At 40.6% G+C, this 21,737-nt stretch overlaps 4 protein-coding genes across 4 annotated transcripts in view; 3 read left to right on the top strand and 1 right to left on the bottom strand.

Annotated features, from left to right (window-relative positions):
• LOC135115572 (lysosomal acid lipase/cholesteryl ester hydrolase-like) overlaps positions 1-9,031 on the top strand; it is a 40,262-nt gene extending 31,231 nt beyond the window's left edge. The window contains exons 2-5 of the mRNA XM_064032487.1: positions 6,868-7,009; positions 7,898-8,118; positions 8,644-8,764; positions 8,934-9,031. Coding sequence (XP_063888557.1) covers positions 6,868-7,009; positions 7,898-8,118; positions 8,644-8,671 — 391 coding nt within the window. The 3' untranslated portion in view covers positions 8,672-8,764; positions 8,934-9,031. The remainder of the gene's footprint in view (positions 1-6,867; positions 7,010-7,897; positions 8,119-8,643; positions 8,765-8,933) is intronic.
• LOC135115666 (lipase member K-like) lies at positions 8,944-10,728 on the top strand. The gene is made up of 4 exons (XM_064032587.1): positions 8,944-9,031; positions 9,350-9,495; positions 9,814-9,972; positions 10,585-10,728. The coding sequence occupies exons 1-4, from the start codon at positions 8,944-8,946 to the stop codon at positions 10,726-10,728; spliced, it is 537 nt and encodes a 178-aa protein (XP_063888657.1).
• The window catches only part of LOC135115562 (E3 ubiquitin-protein ligase MARCHF6-like), a 36,547-nt gene continuing 25,394 nt past the window's right edge, over positions 10,585-21,737 (top strand). Inside the window, exons 1-3 of the mRNA XM_064032462.1 lie at positions 10,585-10,669; positions 10,965-11,107; positions 11,241-11,347. Coding sequence (XP_063888532.1) covers positions 11,085-11,107; positions 11,241-11,347 — 130 coding nt within the window. The 5' untranslated portion in view covers positions 10,585-10,669; positions 10,965-11,084. The remainder of the gene's footprint in view (positions 10,670-10,964; positions 11,108-11,240; positions 11,348-21,737) is intronic.
• LOC135115560 (uncharacterized) lies at positions 12,289-20,482 on the bottom strand. Its single transcript, XM_064032459.1, has 4 exons — positions 19,890-20,482; positions 18,291-18,933; positions 17,745-17,832; positions 12,289-17,352 (listed from the first exon to the last, which is right to left on the bottom strand). Exons 1-4 carry the CDS (start codon positions 19,905-19,907, stop codon positions 14,094-14,096), a joined length of 4,008 nt encoding a protein of 1,335 aa, XP_063888529.1. The 5' UTR covers positions 19,908-20,482; the 3' UTR covers positions 12,289-14,093.

Raw genomic sequence — 21,737 nt, 5'->3', positions numbered from 1 at the left:
GGATGGACTTTGATATACAGCACGTGAAAAATAATAATAATAATCACAATAATAATAATAATAATAATAATAATAATAATAATAATAATAATAATAATAATAATAAACAGTAAATGAAAACTTCTTTTTAACAAGTACGGTGCATTCACTAAAATTATTTCACTTCCATCCTCTTTTTTCGAACACTAAATAGAATCAGAAGAAAAGTGTTTTACTTGAGATCTAAGATTACTATTATTATTATTATTATTATTATTATTATTATTATTACTATTATTATTATTATTATTATTATTATTATTATCATTATTATTATTATTATCATCATCATTATTATTAATAGTAGTAGTAGTAGTAGTAGTAGAGAGAGAGAGAGAGAGAGAGAGAGAGAGAGAGAGAGAGAGAGAGAGAGAGAGAGAGAAAGAGAGAGAGAGAGAGACTATTCCAGAGAGATGGGGAGAAATCTTCGCCTGTACTACCCAACACAGACACAGCACACCACATCGCAAACACACACAAATCCCAACATGAAGTACTGTTTGCACTTTCTTTGTGTTTCTTTCCCTGGTGGTGGCGGAGAGGCAAGCAGGCTGCGTGACGTCAGAGGATGAAAAACTGAAGATAGGATATTGCGTTTGCTGATAATGTTATGTTATGCGTCTTAAGGGCAGTGTTGAGACGGAAATACCACGAGGGGTTAAAACAAGGGTAACCTAACCAAAATTCTCAAGATCATTAACAAGGGTAGGACAGGCAGTAACGGGTACAACCTTAGTAAAAGTAAGATTAAAGAAAGACAGGGTGATAGTATTTTCAGTAGAGCGGTTTAGACTCAATAGTCAGGTTGTTAGTACTGCGTCATTTGGGAGTTTTTTTTTTTAAAGAACATTAGACAAATTAATGGGTGGAGAAGATAAGTGAAAAAAGGTAGGCATGCTTTATACTGACACTACCACGTAGAGAGAGAGAGAGAGAGAGAGAGAGAGAGAGAGAGAGAGAGAGAGAGAGAGAGAGAGAGAGAGAGAGAGAGAGAGGAAACCGAAAAAAAAAACCTACGTGATGTATATAATTCCATCTCACCAAACTCTTTCTCTCTCTCTCTCTCTCTCTCTCTCTCTCTCTCTCTCTCTCTCTCTCTCTCTCTCTCTCTCTCTCTCTAGTAATGATAAGGGATGCGGAGAAGAGAAAAAAGCAACAGGCAGGAAAGGAAAGAAGGAAGGTTAAGGAGGGAGGAGAAGGAAGGGAAGGAAAGGAAGGGGAGGGGGGAAGGAAGAGAGGCAGAGAAGGAAACACGAAGGGCTTCTTGTCAATGGACGTGAAATTCTTGTCAGTGTCAACCACACCACAATTTTCGTCTCAAAGGAAGCGAGTAAGAGGAGGGAGAGGAAGAAAGGAAGGGGGAGAGGAAAAGGAGGGAGAGGGATGGGGGGGAGAGGGAGAGATAGAGGGAAGGGAAGGTGTGAGAGAAATTGGAGGGAGGGAGGCAGAAAGGGAGGATGTAAGGAGAGAGAGAGAGAGAGAGAGAGAGAGAGAGAGAGAGAGAGAGAGAGAGAGAGAGAGAGAGAGAGAGAGAGAGAGATGCTTTGTGCACGTGTTTACTCTCTCTCTCTCTCTCTCTCTCTCTCTCTCTCTCTCTCTCTCTCTCTCTCTCTCTCTCTCTCTCTCTCTCTCTCTCTCTCTCTCCGTTAGTGATACCATTGTAACAGCCTTCTATTGTATTAATCATGGTGTGTGTGTGTGTGTGTGTGTGTGTGTGTGTGTGTGTGTGTGTGTGGACCTTCAGGAATTTTTGTCCCCCGTCTCGCTGAATTGTATGCTGAGGCGCGAAGTGTGGCCAATGCATTCGTTTTATCTCTCTCTCTCTCTCTCTCTCTCTCTCTCTCTCTCTCTCTCTCTCTCTCTCTCTCTCTCTCTCTCTCTCTCTCTCTCTCTCACACACACACACACACACACACACACACACCGTTACGGATAAGATTTTTCTGTTTATTTTTATTTATTTTTTATTTTATTTATTTTTTTCTTTTTTTGCTCTATTACAATATTATGTAACTAAGGGTGGAGGAGGACAAGGAGGAAGAGGAGGAAGAAGAATTGTTTTCCATCCTCAGGTTGCCGCTACAAGAGAGAGAGAGAGAGAGAGAGGAGAGAGAGAGAGAGAGAGAGAGAGATGAGAGAGAGAGAGAGAGAGAGGGAGGAGGGAGGGGGGCGGGGAGTGTAACATTCCCTTCAGATTACTCCCTTTCCCCTCCTCTTCCCCTATACCTCCTCCTCCCCTGTCTCTGTCTCTTCTTTCTCTCTCCTCTCCTTCATTTTTAGTCTGGATTTGTGTAGTTTATCACCAATCAGTCTTTTAAAGGCCAATAGGTCTGCTTCTTGTTTTGTTCTTCGTTTGTGTTTTGTCGTCCTCTTTCCCTCCTCCCCTTCTTTAATTACTCCTGTTTCGTCTTGTTTTGTCTTCTCTAGGCGTTCCTCTTCTCTATTTTCTTCTCGTTCGGTTTATTTTATTTTTTTTATCGATGGTGGTAGTAGTAGTAGTAGTAGTGGAGGGTGGTGGTGGTGGTGGTGAGGAGGAAATGAGATATCGTTGTCATTTATCACTTCCACGTGTAGTATTTGCATATTTACTCTCACCTAGTTGTCATTTACGAGAAATAAGACTACATTTGTGAGGTCCTGTGTTCGCATCCTCGTGTGTGTGTGTGTGTGTGTGTGTGTGTGTGTGTGTGTGTCAGTCCAGGAAAGCCACGTCCTTGGGGAAGGCAACAACCTGAACCAACGGGCAATACACTTACTACCTGTTCGCCTCGTGTGTGTCGGTGGAGGTGTGCGAGGAGGAGGAAGAAGCGGGGACTAGACGGATGGAGTATGTTAGATTAGGAGAGGTTAGTCTGACATACCTAGCTGTTTGAAGTGTGATAAATTAGGTGAGGTGATGTTAGTCTAATCTATCTAGCAGTTTGGAGGATGAGAAGACGTGGGATTGAGTATGCTAGATTAGGATAAGTTACCCATATTTATCCAGCCATCTCTCTCTCTCTCTCTCTCTCTCTCTCTCTCTCTCTCTCTCTCTCTCTCTCTCTGGTTTTCACGTCCAGGGAATCCAGTCTTCTCTATCTTCTTTCAATCCGTAGCTGGTATACCATTAATTTTTGGTGGTTGTTTGGGGCAAGGTTTTTGAAAGCTTTGTGTGTGTGTAATAATAATAATAATAATAATAATAATAATAATAATAATAATAATAATAATAATAATAATAATAAACGGTTTATTATTTAGGCAGTTAACAAACTGTGTGTGTGTGTGTGTGTGTGTGTGTGTGTAAATGTATGCGTGTGAGTATGTGAAACTCGGGTGTGCGTCTGTGCATGCAGTGAAAAAATTCTTGAAGTCCGTTAAAGGTTGCGATAAATATTTGTGTGCTGTGTGTGTGTGTGTGTGTGTGTGTGTGTGTGTGTGTGTGTGTGTGTGCGCTCTTTGTCCCTTATTCAGAAACGCTCTGCTCTCTCACCATAACTATTTTCAAAGATCACAGAGATTATTTGTTCGGTTCTCAAGAGTGTTTCTCCTGTCGATAATGTAGAAATCTCGTTGATCTGTCACTAGAACCATAAAAAAAACCGCCCTTAAAAACCCGTGTCACTTAACTAGTAGAGCCTTTGGAATGAACTGGAAGTGCGGTGCAGAAATGTTACCGAATATGGTCCTTTGTCGCGAGTATAATGTGGTTGGTGATCATTGGTGCTTTGTTGGTGTGGTTAGGGCATATCCTGTGTGTGTCTGTGTTTGCGTTTAGACTGAGTGTCATTATCATTTCCTTGGTACGTGAAGGTTTGCTATGCCTCAGTGCCTGTGGGTGCTGTCGGAATGTCTCATGTCCATTAGGTATTAAAAGAGAGAGAGAGAGAGAGAGAGAGAGAGAGAGAGAGAGAGAGAGAGAGAGAGAGAGAGAGAGAGAGAGAGAGAGAGAGAGAGGAATATAAGGAAAGATTGTTTTTCTCTGGATTTTTTGCTTCCCACGGGTTAATCGAATGAACAATACACGTCATTAGGGCTCAAGAAGTCAACAGTAATTTAATCATCTGTAATCTTTGAGAAAATTTTCTAATCGTAAAATTTTTTTAATTGTTTTACAGGTCCGGACCTTAATACTGAATGGTGGTGGTGATAGTGGCAGTGATGGTGGTGTTGGTAATGATGGCGGTGGTAGTGGTGGCAATGGTGGTGGTAAGGAAGAGACCAGGCACTGAAGGACTTCGCATTGTTCCCATGAGAAAGGGTTGAATACATGAAGTCATGGGGGAAAACCAATGTGTGATAAGGGACACACACACACACACACACACACACACACACACACACACACACACACACACACACACACACACTGGACTTCCCATCTCTTGCGTGTATATTTGTTCATCTCGGATTTCTTTACAAGTGTTTCTCATTGTTGTTGTTATTATGCTGTGATTCTTTGTTGTGACGTGTGTGTGTGTGTGTGTGTGTGTGTGTGTGTGTTGCCAAATTAGAATGTTGTTGTTGTTATTGCTACTGTTGTTGGTGGTGGTGGTGGTGGTGTCGGCGGTGGTATGTATTATTTTGTTTTATCATTACATCAGTATCATTTCGTTCACAACCAAAGAACATCTTTAAAACAATAAACAAAACAAACAAATAAATAAACAAATAAAACATTATCAAGCAACAAACAGCAAGCAATCATACAATCACTCCACATTACAAACACATTCCAATCCCGTCACTAACCTTACAGATCAAACACATACCGCAATATCACACTACCGCACAATGCACTCACTAGGAACACGAGGTATCCCCGCATTCATCTATTAACCACCCCAACACACACACGCACATACTCTCTCTCTCTCTCTCTCTCTCTCTCTCTCTCTCTCTCTCTCTCTCTCTCTCTCTCTCTCTCTCTGATAACCTTCCTCAACACTCCTCACTTCAAAGCTCAAATTACGTTCTCACGGCAAATATATCTATAAATGTGTCTTATCTCTTAGTGTAGTACTTGTTTCTGGGTACCTATCGTTATCTGCGTGAGGGTTTGGCTAATGGAATAAACACAACGCTTAAGACAATGAATGGAAACCGACGCTCTGAGGTAGATTTGATAATGCGATAGCTATAGTAGTAGTGGAAGTTATTTATGGGTAGGTGTTTTCAAGATGTTTTCGTGTTTCTAGGGAAAGTTTGAGAATATTCCGCGTCATCATTTGGAAAAAAAGATTCGTGCGAGCCTTTATGAATAATTCTTAGGACGTTGGAACTAGCTGTAGTAGAAGCTATACGTGATTTCAAAGGTAAATTTATATTTCTAGGAAAAGTTTACCAAGATTCTGCGTCATTAATTAGAAAAATTACTTATGAGAACCCAAGTATTCATCTGTGTTCTTTAAATTAGCTACAGTAGAAGTTAGAGGTATTTTCAAAGGTGTTTTTTTATGTTTCATCTTTGTGGCCTTTGAAAATATTTTTATATTCCTGATGAGAACAAAGCATTTCAGAACAAGTGGCTCAGTCTTATCAAGAGTCTATCGTACTCCATCATAAACTCATTTAACGCATCCACGTAACTCTCAAGGCTTTGGCCCGCGTCTCATCTCCACCACAGACTCGAACAGGCTCTAGAGGAAGTCTTGCTGAAGTGATCTTGTTAGTTAGTTAGCAGACAAGTAAGGACCGTTTCCTGAAACACTTCCTGTGCCACATCATGAACCAACCAGCTAACAAACAAGCTAAATAGATAAATAAATAAGCGTTATAGATACGGCAGTTCCTGTTAATTACGAGTATGAAAAGACAGCTGCATTTTAAACAGGGAAGGTGGAGGAAGGTTGTGCAATTAAAGAAGTACAGAGAGAGAGAGAGAGAGAGAGAGAGAGAGAGAGAGAGAGAGAGAGAGAGAGAGAGAGAGAGAGAGAGATCTTTCCATTGACGAAGAAGCAGGATGTGTGTGTGTGTGTGTGTGTGTGTGTGTGTGTGTGTGTGTAGGAAAAACAGGTTCTCACAGGAATGGAGTGGTGTTGCTGATTCACTCCCTTCCTCATGTTTATCTTAGTATAGAATGAAGCTCGCACTGGAAGTTTTATTCACAAACATACAAATAGAGGCAACACACGAAACCTTCCTATTAATTTGAATGGACAGGAATAGGCCTCACAAATTTGGGATTAATGTATATGTTTATCCTGTATTTCTAGTGTAAGAGAAAGAGATAGTTATTTCAGGGACCCATCATTCTTTATCTGTCAAGACGGGCTGCACACTTTGAACTTATCTTATTTGCTGATTAAGTGTCAGAAATTTGCTTGGCTTCGCGTGCTGTCAGTCACCCAGTGTGTATCCGCCTCCTTTATCTTCCTTGGTCTTCCTCCTCCTCCTTCACACTTGGGAGAGAAGTGCGCTACGGTTTGGTCTGCCTCTAACAAGCTTTTGGCCCGAGTGAATAAGAAATCGAGGCCACAAGAGAAAGACCCAAGACGGGACCATATTCTGAAACACTTCTCTCAGGTTTTTAAGTGTGTTCTTGCAGTTTTTTAGATTAACGAGATTTCTACATGATTGAAAGGAGAAACACTCTTAAGAACCCGGCCAATTCTCTCTCTGGCCTGTGAAAATAGTCGTGGTGACATCAAAGCGCGTCAAAATATTGGTAGAGGCAAGGATCATAATTTGTGACATTTCTCTAGAGGCCCGCACCTCCACTACATTCAAAATCCTTAAAGTCGAACCTACACGAATTTTTTAGGGTGTTGTTACGTTTCTAGTGAAAGATTAATAATAGAAACAGTCTTGAGAACCTGGTTAATCATTTCTATTGCCTTTGAAAAATAGTTGCGGTGAGAGAGCGAAGTGTTTCTCAAGACGGACCGAGCATCATCAGCTGAGCGGGATGCCCCTCCTCCTCTTCTTTCTCTTCCTCTTACCAGGGGTGTTGGCGGACGATGACATCAATCCAGACATATACCTGGATGTGGTGAGTAACCATGTGGGTGTAGAGGAGCACCCAGTAACCAGTAATACCAACGAGAAGGGAAGGTAAAGAAGACTAGAGGGAATCGTCAGTTTCTCTGTGTGTGTATGGGTGACGTGTGAAATCTTGTCATTATTTATGTACTGGATAATGGATAATCTTTGTCTCTCGTCATAACACCGATATCAGAGCCCATTTGTTTTCTATTCATGTTTTGGGTCAAAACAGGACAAATTTGGGAGATCGTAAAGGTCTAAGGAGAAAAAATACCATTTTTCTAGGAAAATCTAAAAAAAAAAAAAATCAACGAACAGTGAATATCCGCCGCCCCCCCCCCACACCCCATACACCCGCTACGTTATCCCAGCCTTTTGAAATCACAAACCTTGCTGATGGGGCCCCCCCATCCACCCCAGGATACCCCCTTAATTAAACCATATGAAATCGTGACTAATAATGAATTTACTATAACTCACTTTTCATCTAGTAACGTGTGTTTTTAAAAAGTCAAAACATGCTGCAATAAATTCTTTCACTATGGAGATGTATTTGGTTTTTATTTCCAGGTACCCCATTTCATAGCCACTCATTTACTGTAATGTCCTTTGGAATTAATTAAGCTCCAAATTTGGATAATCCATTTATCTTTTTGTTTAGAGGCTGGCATCTCAGTGGGCCTTCTTTTTCTTCCTTTTTTCTTTGCTCTAGCCCTTAAGGAAAAAAAAAGATCAAAAATTACTCAATGATTTCATCCCATTCATTCCATAATGTAAAGCTAGTCATTGATTTAACTATTCTCACTCCTCACTATCCACAGCCAGGTCTTGAAAACACGGCAAATAGTAGGAAAAGTGCTATTTATATATATATTCCCCTTCTTTCTGTCCATAGCCTGGTCTCATCACCAAGTATGGCTTCCCAGTGGAGACTCACATTGTTCAGACAGAGGACGGCTATCTCCTGACGTTGCACCGCATCCCCCACAGCCGCAAGGGAGGCAGTGAGGACCAGAACAGGGTGGTGGCCCGGCAGCCCATCCTAATGCAACATGGACTGCTCTCCTCCTCCTCCAGCTGGATCATGGGTGCTCCTGAGAAGGCACCTGGTCAGTGGTGAGGTGGCTGAGGGTGTCTAGGGGTCACCTGAACATTAGTGTTGCAAGGTGATGAGGTTATAGCTAATTAGAATAATTTAAATCTAATATGTCTATCTGTATACCAGGCCAGAAATCCCATATAATGTGGGCCAGACAAACCACCACATGCTCACATACACATCATTCACACTTGTAGCCCCATCAGCCCCCAGTGCAAAGGGACAGGCTCGTGGACCACCACACTACACCCCAGGAGCTTAGGCACTGCACAGCCGTCCACACACACTTATTCTATTTATTGTTTTGAAAGCTATCAAACTAAGCCATGATTTTAAATTTCTAATTGTTAATATTCTCCTTTTTGTGTTGTATTGGTATAGTACAGTGGGTCAGGAGACTTTCTCTTCCACCATGGGCCAACAGACCTAAGAGTGTGAATGTGTAGTGCCTTGTCTGGGCCACGCATCTCTTCTCTGTCACTCCCAGTCTGCCTGTAATCATTTATGGCACACATTTATTACTGTTCGCTCCCACCACTCAGCGTACATCATGGCAGACGCAGGGTATGACATTTGGCTCGGCAATGCGCGTGGCAACACCTATTCCCGCAACCACACAAAGCTCAACCCTGATGGCAGAGATGGCAAATTCTGGGACTTCAGGTGTGTGTGTGTGTGTGTGAAGAGAGGCAGTGGAGTAGGTGAAAGAGTGTTAGTATTTGGGACCTCAGATGTGTCTGTATGTGCAAGGTAGTTAAGGACTCCAAGAAACATGAATGGCATTATCAGATGATAGTCTTTGATGTACCAGTTCACTTGCCTTTCTTTGCAGCTGGGATGAAATGGGTTACTTTGATGTACCAGCCATGATAGACTACATCCTGAACAGGACTGGTCACACTAGCCTCTATTATATTGGCCACAGCATGGGTAAGGCACGTGTGTGTGTGTGTGTGTGTGTGTACATACCATTATACTATTAAGTCAGGAAAAGTTCTTTAACTATTTTACACTCCAGTGGTGACTGTCACAGTTGTTTTTTAGGGAGCAAACATCAATATGACAACTCAGCCCATCAAAGAATTTGCTTCCAGAACAGAAAGCTACACTAACATGACATCTTCCAGAAAGTGTTAATATTTCCACTTGTTTAGCTTGTTTTTTTATTGAAATTTTGTGCATAGTACCTTGGAAATGTTATTGATACACTGAGAGAAAACACCATTATCATCACTACTTGCATTGCAGGAACTACCATGTTCTTTGCTGGAATGTCTGCTCGGCCAGAGTACAACAGCAAGGTGAAGGCCATGTTTGCACTGGGACCCGTGGCCACCGTCAACCACATCCTCAGCCCCATCCGCTTCCTGGCACCACTCAGCAAAGAAATTGAGGTGTGTGCTACTCTTCTAAAGCTAAAGAGGAAGCATTTATTTACTTATTTACTTACTGATACTATAAAAAGTTAGGGAATAAAAAGGCCTACAGAGGTACATGATGTGACTTTAACATGAAGAGGGAGAATTTGTTGTTGGTTGGTGTGTGAGTGATGAGTGACTGATGATGTTAATTCCAGGCACTACTCTTACTTCTTGACAACAAGCTGAGCAGGGGATCTGACTTTTATAATATGAAGAGAGAGAGAAAAAGAATGGGTGTTGCTTGTTGGGTGTGTGATTGTAAGTGATGGTGACTAAAGGTGTTCATTCCAGGCGTTGTTCTTACTCCTTGGCCACCACGAGTTCCTGCCACACAACAAACTGTTTACCAAGTGGGTGGAAAAGGTCTGCAATGTCCAGAAGTATGCCAAACTCATGTGTGTGAACAGCATCTTTCTCCTCACTGGATTTGATCAAGCACAATTTAACATGGTGAGTGTCAGTGCTCTTATTGACTGGGTTTGATCAAGCACAGTTTAACATGACAAGGGTCAGTGCTCTGTAATAAAATGAGGGCACACTAAGCTCCTCACTCTGCAAGGTTAAGGAGCTTTAATTTCTCAGTTTCAATCTATATAGAATGTTATTTTTTATCCAGACTTTCTTGGCAGCCAGTATGGACATTTGAAAATTGCTGGGCAGCTTTGGAAGGTATTTTTTTATATCCTCTCACAGGAAGATGGTGAATATTATTTTGGCAAATGTAAACTGTATCCCTAAACATTTCAGAAAGCAGTTTGAACTAGAGGAATAAACACAACTTATAAAAGCATCACAAAATTGAGACTTTTTAGCCATGAATTTGTACTGTCAGTCTGAGGTGCAGGTGCCACAACATACAGCTTATTAAAGCATCATAAAATTAAGACTTTTTATGGACAAGAGTAAAGCAGAAAAGGAGGAAGGGAGGAAGAGAGAAAAGAGTGTCTTAGAGAACATGGAAATCCTAATAATTTGAGACATGTAAGAAGAAGAATCTTTGACTTTTAGCTGTGTCATTGACCTGAAGTACCTGACATACTGTGCTGCCTTCATCCTCCACAGACTTGGCTGCCCGTCATCCTTGCCAACAACCCAGCGGGCACGTCTGTGAGAACTGTGGCTCACTACGCACAGGAGGTGGAATCAGGTCAGTGGAGATGCCATTTTAGCTTGGTTTTCACCTCTCCTGCTCCCTTCTCACTTTAGCACATCAGGAGGAGGAAGAGGAGCTGACTTGTAGTTTGCATGCCTGTCTTGGGTGCTTGTCATAGCATTTAACTGTGATGTCATATGACTGTGGCTGGATTTGCTTTTCATTTGTTTATTTATTTGATTTATATTTATTTATTTAATAGACTCATGTATCATTATGAACATTAAGCAGCCAGAGAACACCATGAAAAGTATTCAAATAACATTACTATGCATATACATCATTCCAGGCAAGTTCCAGTACTTTGACTTTGGATCGAGGGAGAACATGAGACGATACAACCAGAGTGAACCTCCCCAGTACAACCTGAAGAATGTGGTAGCTCCTGTGGGCCTTCTGTGGGGCATCAATGACTTCCTGGCTGACCCCAAGGTACTGAGACAATCAATCCAGTGTCTTGTGGATCTAATGACGCCCACTCCTAGTTCATTAAATCCACTCTGAAACAATAAATCCAGTGTCTTGTGTATCTAGTAATCATTGCTTTCTTGTCCCTTGGCTGCAGGATGTGGCACACTTGGCCGGCAGCTTACCCAATATGGTGCATGACGTCTGCATGCCACGGCCATCCTTCAACCACATTGATTTCATCTGGGGTGATGATGCAGACAAGTTAGTTGTGCGCCTTCTCCTTAAGTACTTGCCATTCTACTAGTCCACCACTCATTGCACCTGTAGTTACTGTGATGCACCAGAGCCCATAGTAGTTTTTATGTATTCTTGTGCACTGTTACACTTCTTTACACTGCACACTTGGCCTTCACTCCATGGCTGTGTTCTGCAATACTCAAGCCCCACTACAGATTCAGATTTATGTACATGGATGTGCTACAGTGAATGCCCACAAGGGAGCACACTCCTCAACGTGCTGTCACTGAGCTGGTTTGACGTTTTATATTGTTTTGCTTGGAAGGAAAAGAGGTAATTTTATGATCTGTTTTATTTTCTTTATCAAAACCTTGGGTAGTTTTGTTTAAATCTATTCCTAAAGAATTCTGAAGACCAGAAAGTGTTTGGTCACAAGGATTTTAGACAGAGCACTTGTCCCACTTTTTCACTTGCAAGTTACTGTTTGGCTGGCTCATGGCTGCATTTACACTGGAAGTATTTATTCACTTCTGAAGGCAAAGAAAATCAGCAGATAAGAGCACTACTCACTCACAAGTCAAGCCAGAGCTGGTGCCAGACATCCACACTGATGATGAGGATCCCATTGCCAGTATTCCAGGCATACATTGTAGCTCAGTGATGCAAAACCCTTTATAGTACCATTATTTTGGTGTAGCTACTCTCACTCTATTTTATATTATTTTATTTTTCTTTTATATATATATATATATATATATATATATATATATATATATATATATATATATATATATATATATATATATATATATGAATAAGTTTTTTTTTTTTTTTTTTACTTTGTCAAGTGGCCTGTAGTTGTACATTGTTCCATTGCCATGTCACTCAGGTACTTCATTGCAGCCTACCTCATGTTACATACTCTGATATCTTTGATACATCTATAGGTATGATGAATACTATGATAAGATTTGTATTTTTTATTTGTAAAATTAACTAATATGATGAATATATGTTTCTTTTTTAAATATATGAAATATTGTACATGGCAGCCTGAAAATGGTGCCATTGTATCTTGATGTAATAAAAGCAACATTTGTGCATTAAGAAATTAATTATTGCATTGTTTATCTAGTAGCACAGCACATACCATTTCATAACTTTTATATAACAATGGTGTACACACACACACACACACACACACACACACACACACACACACACACACACACACACACAGAGTGGTGTGGTCTCCTCATACAAGGAGGAATATTATAAAATTGGAAAGAGTTCAGAGTTGAGTAAGCTGACCTATGAAGAGAGATTAAGAATGTTGGAAATTCCTACCCTTGAAAATAGGAGAGAGGAGATTTAATAAACATTTATAGAATGATAAATGGTATGGAAAATGTGGACAAAGAATGTTTTATAAATTTTGACACACAGAATACAAGGGGACACAGTAAGAAGTTGAAGAAAGTTAACTAAAAGAAACATCAAGAAGTATAGTTTTCCTAACAGAAGTGTGAACAAATGGAATGAACTCAGTGAAGAAGTTGTCAATGCCTAAACTGTCCATGTTTCTAAGACCAAACTGGACAGATATAAAGATGAGATACTATGAGATTACTCCTCTCCTGTAAACCACAATTAGGTAAATACACAAAAAAATTATCAAGGATGAAATTTTGATGGGTGAGAAAATGTTCAGTGTCTCATGATATGACAAATGGCATGAAAAGTCATAAATAGCTATTTCTAAATAAGAAAGTATAGACAAGTTATAAACATATTTCTGTTTATTTATCTATATGCCAGGTTGGCAATCCCCACACAGGATGGCCCAGACAAAGCACCACACACTCGTACACACTTCAGTTACACTCTTACCCCTCTCAGCCTTGGTGGAAAGGAATAGTCTTGTGGACCACCCTATTACACCCCCGCATACTTCCACAGCATCTAGTCAGTTGTGCTATATGTAAAAGACAAAGCAAAATATACCTAAGCTATAAATGCATTCAATATAAAAAAAAGCAAATTTACTGTCATGATTAGGAGATGAGAATGGAAAGATTTACTTACAATAAAGTAAAATTATATGAAATTAGTGAGTCTGTAAAGGAGTGGGATTTGAGAGTGATCATTATGGACAACTTGTTGCCACAAAACTTGTGAATAACACTAGAGACCGACAGACAGAGGAAAGCAGTGCGCTCTAGTGAACTCCATGAAGGGGTGCAAATAGTGACCTCTGCCACAGCCACTGTCCAGGGACTTCTACCAGCAGACACAGGCTTGAGAAGACTGTTTATAGCATAGGTTGTTGTAAAAGACCCTGTTCACACAAGGCATTTTCAAGCACATGCTGACGAGCACATTCACACCCATGCTGATAATGAACATCCCTTATGAGGCCCAAAGCTGTGGATAAAAACTCATGTATACAGTCACAACATTCACTGCATGGTTAGCGGGGAATTTGAAAACACTTCATATGAATGGTACCCAAGGCTGACAAAAAACAGTGAATGACCATGGGAACAAAGTTGGTTTCTCATCATTACTTTGGCAAGGCATATATTCCACCACTGCAGAATGTGGTTTTGCATGTGTGATGAATTATAAGTAAATCAGCAGTGCCATGTTTGTGGAAATACCTCAATAAGCACAAACATGTCTGCAATGTTGGTCTTGTTTTTGTAGGAAAATGTTTTATATGTATATTATTATAATAATATTTCAAATATATATACTTCTAGAAATCTCCTTATTTTCTCTGTAACAAAATATTATTGAAAAATATCATTTTGTCAATAGACCTTTTGAAGATATAGCACTTCCTCCAACAGTCACACTTAAAGTTGAACTGTTGCAAACAGTCATATTCCCAAATTTTCTTCATGAATGGGCTGTGTTGCACTTCTGATGTGGTAATGGAAGATTCATGGTAATAGGATGACAAGATGGTTAACCTGAAGGGTTCAACAGTGCCAACTCTTCTCTTCCTCTCTCTGATGAGGTCAATCAGGCAAGTGGCTCCCCTGCCAGAGAGTTCAGTATGGCTTACACAGATGATCTGGGCAAATGCCAAGGCATCCAGCATCTGGCTCAGCTCAGCTACACTCTCCGGGGACTCAACAGTGTCGTCATTCAGAAAAGGCATGGGGCACTGCACGTGCATGTCTCCACACATATCCTTCCTCAATACAACATCTCTGCCATTGTAACTGACATTTAGGATTTCAGAAGTATACATTTCCTTTACTAGGGAAACTAAATCTTCATAAGTGTCTCTGCCGTTGTTGATGCCGGAGAAAGAACAGGTGCAGGATAGACAACGGCATCTCTGACAGAAATGCATTCCACTGGTGATAATCAGTTCCTTTCCTTTTGGCTTATGTCTTCTTCTTTCAGTCCTTTCCTGTTCCTTTAGCCTGTCATGCTTTACAACATCCTGTACGGATCCTGGAGACCCATTAATCCTGCACTTCTTCAAGGATTTTGTAATATCCATCTCCTCTTCAAAATTCTCTGTGTTTAAGCAGCTTCTGAATTTTGACAGAGAAAGGTAGGTATCTAAGAGTATTAGTCTTTGAATTGGCAGACTTGCCCAATACTTGTTGAGCAAGAGAGGTGCTCTGGAGTCATCACAGAATGTTAGATTTCTCACGAGGAATCTTTCCAGATTTACAGGCAGGTGTAGGCTGATCACAAGTTGTAATGGCCAACAGTCAAGAGGTAGCATAAGATTTAAATTATCTTCATTTTCTATCTCCATTTTGTCTTCACACTGTTCTCCTGTAAGGAGAGGAGGTAGTCTTTCTGTTTCAACAAATCTGATGAACAGAGATTTCATCTTAGTAAAGCGCTTCAAGTCCAACTTAAAGTTTTCATGAATGAAGACTTTGTAGATCTTGAGGGATTGAAGAAAGACAGGTGGCTCAAATGTATCTAAGAGTCTCTGCAAGTCTTTAAAGTAAGTGATTTTCAGATCTCTAATGGCCTTGCTTCCTTCACTCTGGAAATCACTCAGTTGTACCTGCATGGCATCAGGAATTATTTGTTCCTCCACCTTCAGGTTAACCTTCACAGTGACAATCTCCAGACTTTCCTGCTGGTGCACCAACACTTCCTGTGTGGATGGTAGGTCATACACAGACACGTCCAGCACTTTCAGTCTTCCCATGCATGAGCACTTCAGGAACTGTGGGGTGCTGGAGCACAACAGGGGACCCACAAATTTTGTAATGTGAAGGGGTGTCTCAGTGTTGGCAATAATGGATGGCAACCTGCACAGCTCCCTCTCATGCATGATCCAGTTCTTGTCAGTGTGGTGGATGAATAGATGGACGTCAGTCATCAAACACACTTCTTGGTGGCTACAAAGCATATTCCACAGCTTAATTAGTAGTGTCACATTGGGGCCTGTCTCCAGTTTGACCGTTAGCACTTTGGTCAGTTTAACATACCTGACTACAAGAGAGATGTTATCTATTATCTCTTCACTTAATAACTTGCATTTGAAGTGCCAGATATTTTTACAAGCCAACATTTCTGCAAATAATTCTAAGATAACTTGATTATTTTGGTGTTCCTTTACAATTTTGGACAAGAATATCCACCGCAGAAAGTTTTGTCCAGCGTCGTCTTCATTTTCATCTTCCCCTGCTTTATCATTTGCCTTCTTCCCATACTTATTCCTTTCACCTGCTCCTCGCTTATTCTTTCGCCTGTTTTGTCTACTGTTATTATTATCATCATCAATTTCTATTGCTATTTCATTTCTCTGTTTCTTTGTTTTTCTGTCATTATTATCATCATCAGCTTCCACTGCTAGTTCATTTCTTTGTTTCTTTGTTTTCTTGTCATCATGGTCAACTTCCATTGCTTCTTTATCATTAGTGTTCCCAGCTCCAGCACCATCACCCATGCTGTTGTCATCACGCATGGCTCGTCTATTTCTAGGGTTCTTTGTCTTACCTTTACAGATATCAAAGAACTTCTCAAGATACTCCCTTAAATATTTGCAACTGTCACGGAGGCTTTCATCTTTCTCACACCACAGGGCACATGCTATCTGAAACACCCTTTTGAACAAGGTAGCTTGCTTCAGCCACAGTTTACATGCTACCCTTGGGTTGTTGACAATGTACAGAGCTGCTAAGTAGTCTTCCACCACCTGATATTTGAAATAGTACCCATTCGATGGGCTGTGTTGAAGGAAAAGGTAACAGATATTGGATTGTATATCAACAAAACACTTTTCTGAGTAATATTTTTTGTTGTTCTTTATTATATCTACTACCTTCTGTCCAAGTTTTATCACTTCAGCTTGATTTCCTTCTATCGAATCAATCTTGTTATTTATGTACCTCTGTATGAGCTTGTAGAATGGGGCACAGTCTGCCATCCCCAGACACACGTTGTCAAAGATGCGTACCATATCTGGGGTGTTAATGATTCCCTTGTAATCACAAGACTTGTAGCACTCCAACACTAGGTTATAGGACTTCTCTGAACTAGTGATGCTCCATAGTACCTGGCGAACCTGTTCCTCTGAGAGCGAAGCCACTTTGAGAACACAGTAACTGGTGGAGGTTTCCGGCATCCCCTGGTATGACAGAACCCAAGTCCCTTGATCCATGTAAGGCAGCCGGTTCCTTGCATCATGAAGATTCAGATCCCACAAGAAGAGAAATGTATTGGAGAAATCCCTCAAAACATTCATTATAACTTTTTGCCCGTGCTTTTGCACTGTGAGTGGCGTGATGTTCATGATGAAGTCGTATACGTCCTTCCAGAAGTTGTCTCTATTCATGTAGATGTTGTTCCAATCCATTGGCACCACCAGCTGGAAGTCTTTGGAACACGAGAAGGTGTGCACCAAGCTGTGTAGGATGGCTGACTTGCCAGCTCCAGGTGCTCCACACAGCAGGATGGGTCGAGGTTCTTGGTTCCCACTTGTCCTGTGATCCTCCAAAAATTTCTCCAGGTTCTCCACAATTTTGTATGACTGGCAGTCATTTCTACAAAAATAAAGAAAGAAATAGTTAGTTTTTCTCACAACTTGCTAATCATGCATCCAAGTCTAGTAAAGTGTGTATACAGGTGTTTTATCTACATGGGGAAAGTCATGGCCTGTATTCAGAAATGCTTTGCTCTCTCACCACAACTATTTTCAAAGGTCACAAAGATGATTAGCCAGATTTCTCCTATTAATTATGTAGAAAAATCATTAACCTGCCACTAGAACCTTGAAAACATCCTCAAAAACCTGTGTCACTTCAAGTAGAGCCTGATGAAAGTAGATGAGGTGTGAGCAGAAAGGTTTTGGAATATAGGGCAATACCTGAAAGCAGGGAAAAAAAAATCACAAATAAAGATGAAGAGTAATGCCACCATCCCACTTCCACTATACCTGAGGTGCTTGAGGGTCGGTTGCATGGGGTACTCGTTGAAGGGGACATTTTTAAAAAACCACTGGCTGGCCTCTTGCTGCAGTTCATCTGCGGATTAATGAGACAACAGAGAGTGAGCCTCCATCTATTGAGTGCTTGGAGAGAAAGTCACATAAATAATCTCAAAATTTTGGAAAAGAAAGTCACAGAAATAGTCTCAACATTTTTGGGAAGAAAGTCAGAAAAAAAGCACAAATAGTCACAAAATTTCAGAAAAGAAAGATGGGAAGGAAAGTCACAAAATTAGGTATAGAAAAAAGATTATGTAAATAACCTCAGCCTACTAACTTCTAAACAATGACTTCACTTCTGGCCAAAATATGACATTTTTTCAAATCATCATCTTCACAATGAAGGGATCAGAGGTGAAAGTAATGAACTGAATGAATCTAAATGTAACCTAACCCTTGGATCCTGCTGTGGACATATACGCTGATGATATCACATAACTCATTAGTGACCACAATGATTGAGAGAGAGAGAGAGAGAGAGAGAATTATACTCACTCATCAAAGAGTAGCTGGTGTTCTGAAGTGGAGCAGAATAGAACCTCCTCTTCTCCTGAAAGCTAGTCAAGTCTTTACCCAAGTACTCCTGAATAGCCTGCACACCATCCCATATTGACTCCTGCACTGCCTGCAATGGGATGCAGTGATCATTGTGAAAGAGGCTGTTCCTGCTGGCTGTCAGAGTGTTCAGGACATTCTCTATGCCTGGCAGTGGGGATTCAAAGATGCCATTAGTGAGGCTGTGGAGTAGGAGTGAAGTGTCCAGTTCACTCAGGGTCTTGACAGCCATGCTGTTCGCATTCACCTCAACATTTTCGAAAAACTGGCAGACTTTCACCCGGCTCAGTAACTCCGTATTGTCGAGCAAGTTATTCAGAGGCTTTGGTTTCCAGCCACTGTTGGAATTCCATTCTGCACCTTTCTTCCTTTCTTTCTCTACTTTTCTCTTCGCCTTCCTACTCACCCTCGTCAGGACTTCAAATAACGTTCTGTTAAGGCTCCCCTCTCTGTCCTGCAGTTCCTCCTGAATGTGTCTGCTGTTCTTGAGTTTCCTGACTAGTAACTCTGCCAGGGTCGGATTGCAAACATTCCGGAAGAAGTGATGGAGGTAATATATGTTCCAGTTGCAACATTTTTGTCCCTGTAATGCAGGATGTGATACAAAAGCACATTAGTAGTTTGCAAGGAAGTTTGCATTTGGAGTAATATAAAAGAAATGGATAGATGTTGTAAGCATAAAAGGAAGATTGTATTCATTCAAGCTTTAACATTTTTGTCCCTGTAAGGCAAGATGTGATACATAGGCATACTAGTAAAGTTTGCATTAAGTAATACAAGAGATGAATAGATGATGTTAGCATAAGGCATATTACTTAAATATGCATAGGAGTAAGTTTGCATATGGAGTTACATGAGGGAAGATTAATGTTGTTTGCATAAAAGGAAGACCACATATGGAATGGATGTAGAGAGAGAGAGAGAGAGAGAGAGAGAGAGAGAGAGAGAGAGAGAGAGAGAGAGAGAGAGAGAGAGAGAGAGAGAGAGAGAGAGAGACTGGTGAATAGCAAAGCAGGAGTCAGTTCCAGTATAAAGGGGAAAAAAAAGTTGATAATGAGATGACATAACTGGCAACATAATCAATAAAAACAAGGAAAACACACAGACACAGACACACACACACACACACACACACACACACACGTGTAGTAGCTCATGTTCACCTAGAAGTCAATTCGAGTCAAACAGGTACAGAATGTAAGTAGGTAAGGTTGTGACCTATCTGTCCAGGCGTGTGGTCTGTGATCGGTCTCAGCTCAGAGCTCTTTCCGTGAGGGGCATTACTGGCTAAGAGACCAGCAGCTGACCGTGCGTTACGGACTCACGGTGCATAACACAGACCCACCACAGCCCACTGGTCACTTAAAGCCCCATCGTCCCCAGGCCAGCGCACATTAGAGATGTATCGGATATCCCAATCTACATCATAACTTTACTTTATCTATTCAATAAATGTAAGGAACACACACACACACACACACACACACACGGACAAAGACATGACAAGTACCTAACCTAATCTAACCTAGGCCACCTTACCTGACTAGCTTCCTCCATCGTCTCCAATCATATATTCTTCTCTCGCCAGATGACAGTTCTTAATTCAGTCTTCATGTCCACCACAACAGTTAACAGGAGTCACTTATCACTGAGTCTGGCCGTCAAACATATTTGCCATCGCTTATAATTGTTATTCCCCCAGATGAGACAAACATACAACCATACATTAACTAACCCCTCATCTCTATTTAGGTGTATAGGAGTATAAGGAGGTTGTATAGGGGTGTATTGGAAGTGTATGGGAGATTGTGAGGCCACTACCAACTGACTTGTGAAGAGACAATATCCTCTCGCGCGACTAGTCACTCGGCTAAATAAAGCACAGTTCAGACAACACATACATCTTGATGCTAGAAATGTCTTTTTTTCTCTCTCTTTTTTCTTTTTCTTTTTTTTTTTTTTAGGGGGGGCAGGGCCTGCCAATTTGTATCTTATCTTCGGTGCTCTCTTGATTACCTTGAATACTGAGTGAGGACACACAAAGTAAAACGCAGTAAGGATAAGAAAATAAGAGCACAAAACGTTTGGATGTCAAAAACTTTCCTTTTCTTTACACTAGGTTATCTTCGGCTCTCTCTCTCTCTCTCTCTCTCTCTCTCTCTCTCTCTCTCTCTGAGGCTACTTCTACATATTAAGTGATGACTGATAACCTACGTAAATAAAACGCAGATAGCTTGTATGAGAGAACATGAGAATAAAACGTTTTGGCTATCAAAAAATTATCTTCCTCTTCTTTGGGCCTGTTTTTTTTTTTTATCATATCTTTGTTTCTCTCTTAATTATCTTCAATTTTGATTGAGAACAGACTATAGACTAAATAAAACACATTCAGGATAAGTGGACAAAACGTTTAGTTGTCAAAAAATCCTTTTCTTCTTTTGAGTCTTTGTATCACTTCGCAGATCTTCTTCAACTGCTTGAAAATAAATTAATAAATAACCTGTTAATTAATCAATCATTGAGTAAATAATATAATAATGTGAAGGTTCCAAGAGCAAGATTGTCTGTTTGGTTTGTTTATTTGATGCGCAAGTAACATAAGGTTGTCATTTGCATTCCAATTCGTCAGTGTTTGTATGATATTCGAATTCCGACCTAATAACCACAAAGTTCCGCCACCTTGTCTTGAATACTTTTAACAGGCGCTTGTGAAAGTTATTGGGGGTGGTCTAAGGTGTTTTTTTTATGATTCTAGAGATCCCTTAAAAGGGATTCTTCAATATAGGGAAAAATACCCATAAGGACGTGACAAATTACATTCATGGCCTTTAGAAATAATCTTTAGGAGAGAAAAGCAACCAATATTTCCCCTTCCTCTCACACATACACCCTCACTTTTATTCACACTCCTCTACTCACTCATTCTTCCACTCACTCCCCTCAATAAATAAATAAACGCAGCAAGCATCGGTCATTATTATCAGAAGCTCGGAGGGAAACCGGTGTCGAGAGGAAGCTTTGCTCATGGCATACAGCAACCTTAAATTTCGGAGCAATGCATTTCTCCTAACTGAAATTATCGGCGAGATTTTCCTTCTAAATATATAAGTAGTTTTACTAGTAAGAATGAATCAGAGCAGACACTAAACAGAGGGGAGTATGAGGCAAAGGCCGCGATGTTATGACGAGGCTCAAGTGGCCCTCAGTAGCCTTGATCGGGGATGGGGTGGGAGGGGGGGATGGAGTTCTTTTTATCAGAAATTATCGGCGAGGTTTTCAGGCAACACTATCAGTGCTCACACATTCTTAAAATTTTACCAAACTTTCTTGAAATACTGAGATATTTGTAAATGTATTTCCGTGAAACGAAATGAACCCAAAATTGGT

The sequence above is a fragment of the Scylla paramamosain genome, chromosome 29 (assembly GCF_035594125.1).
Source record: "Scylla paramamosain isolate STU-SP2022 chromosome 29, ASM3559412v1, whole genome shotgun sequence".
Lineage (NCBI taxonomy): Eukaryota > Metazoa > Arthropoda > Malacostraca > Decapoda > Portunidae > Scylla > Scylla paramamosain.
This window is presented reverse-complemented; position numbering and strand designations above follow the sequence as displayed.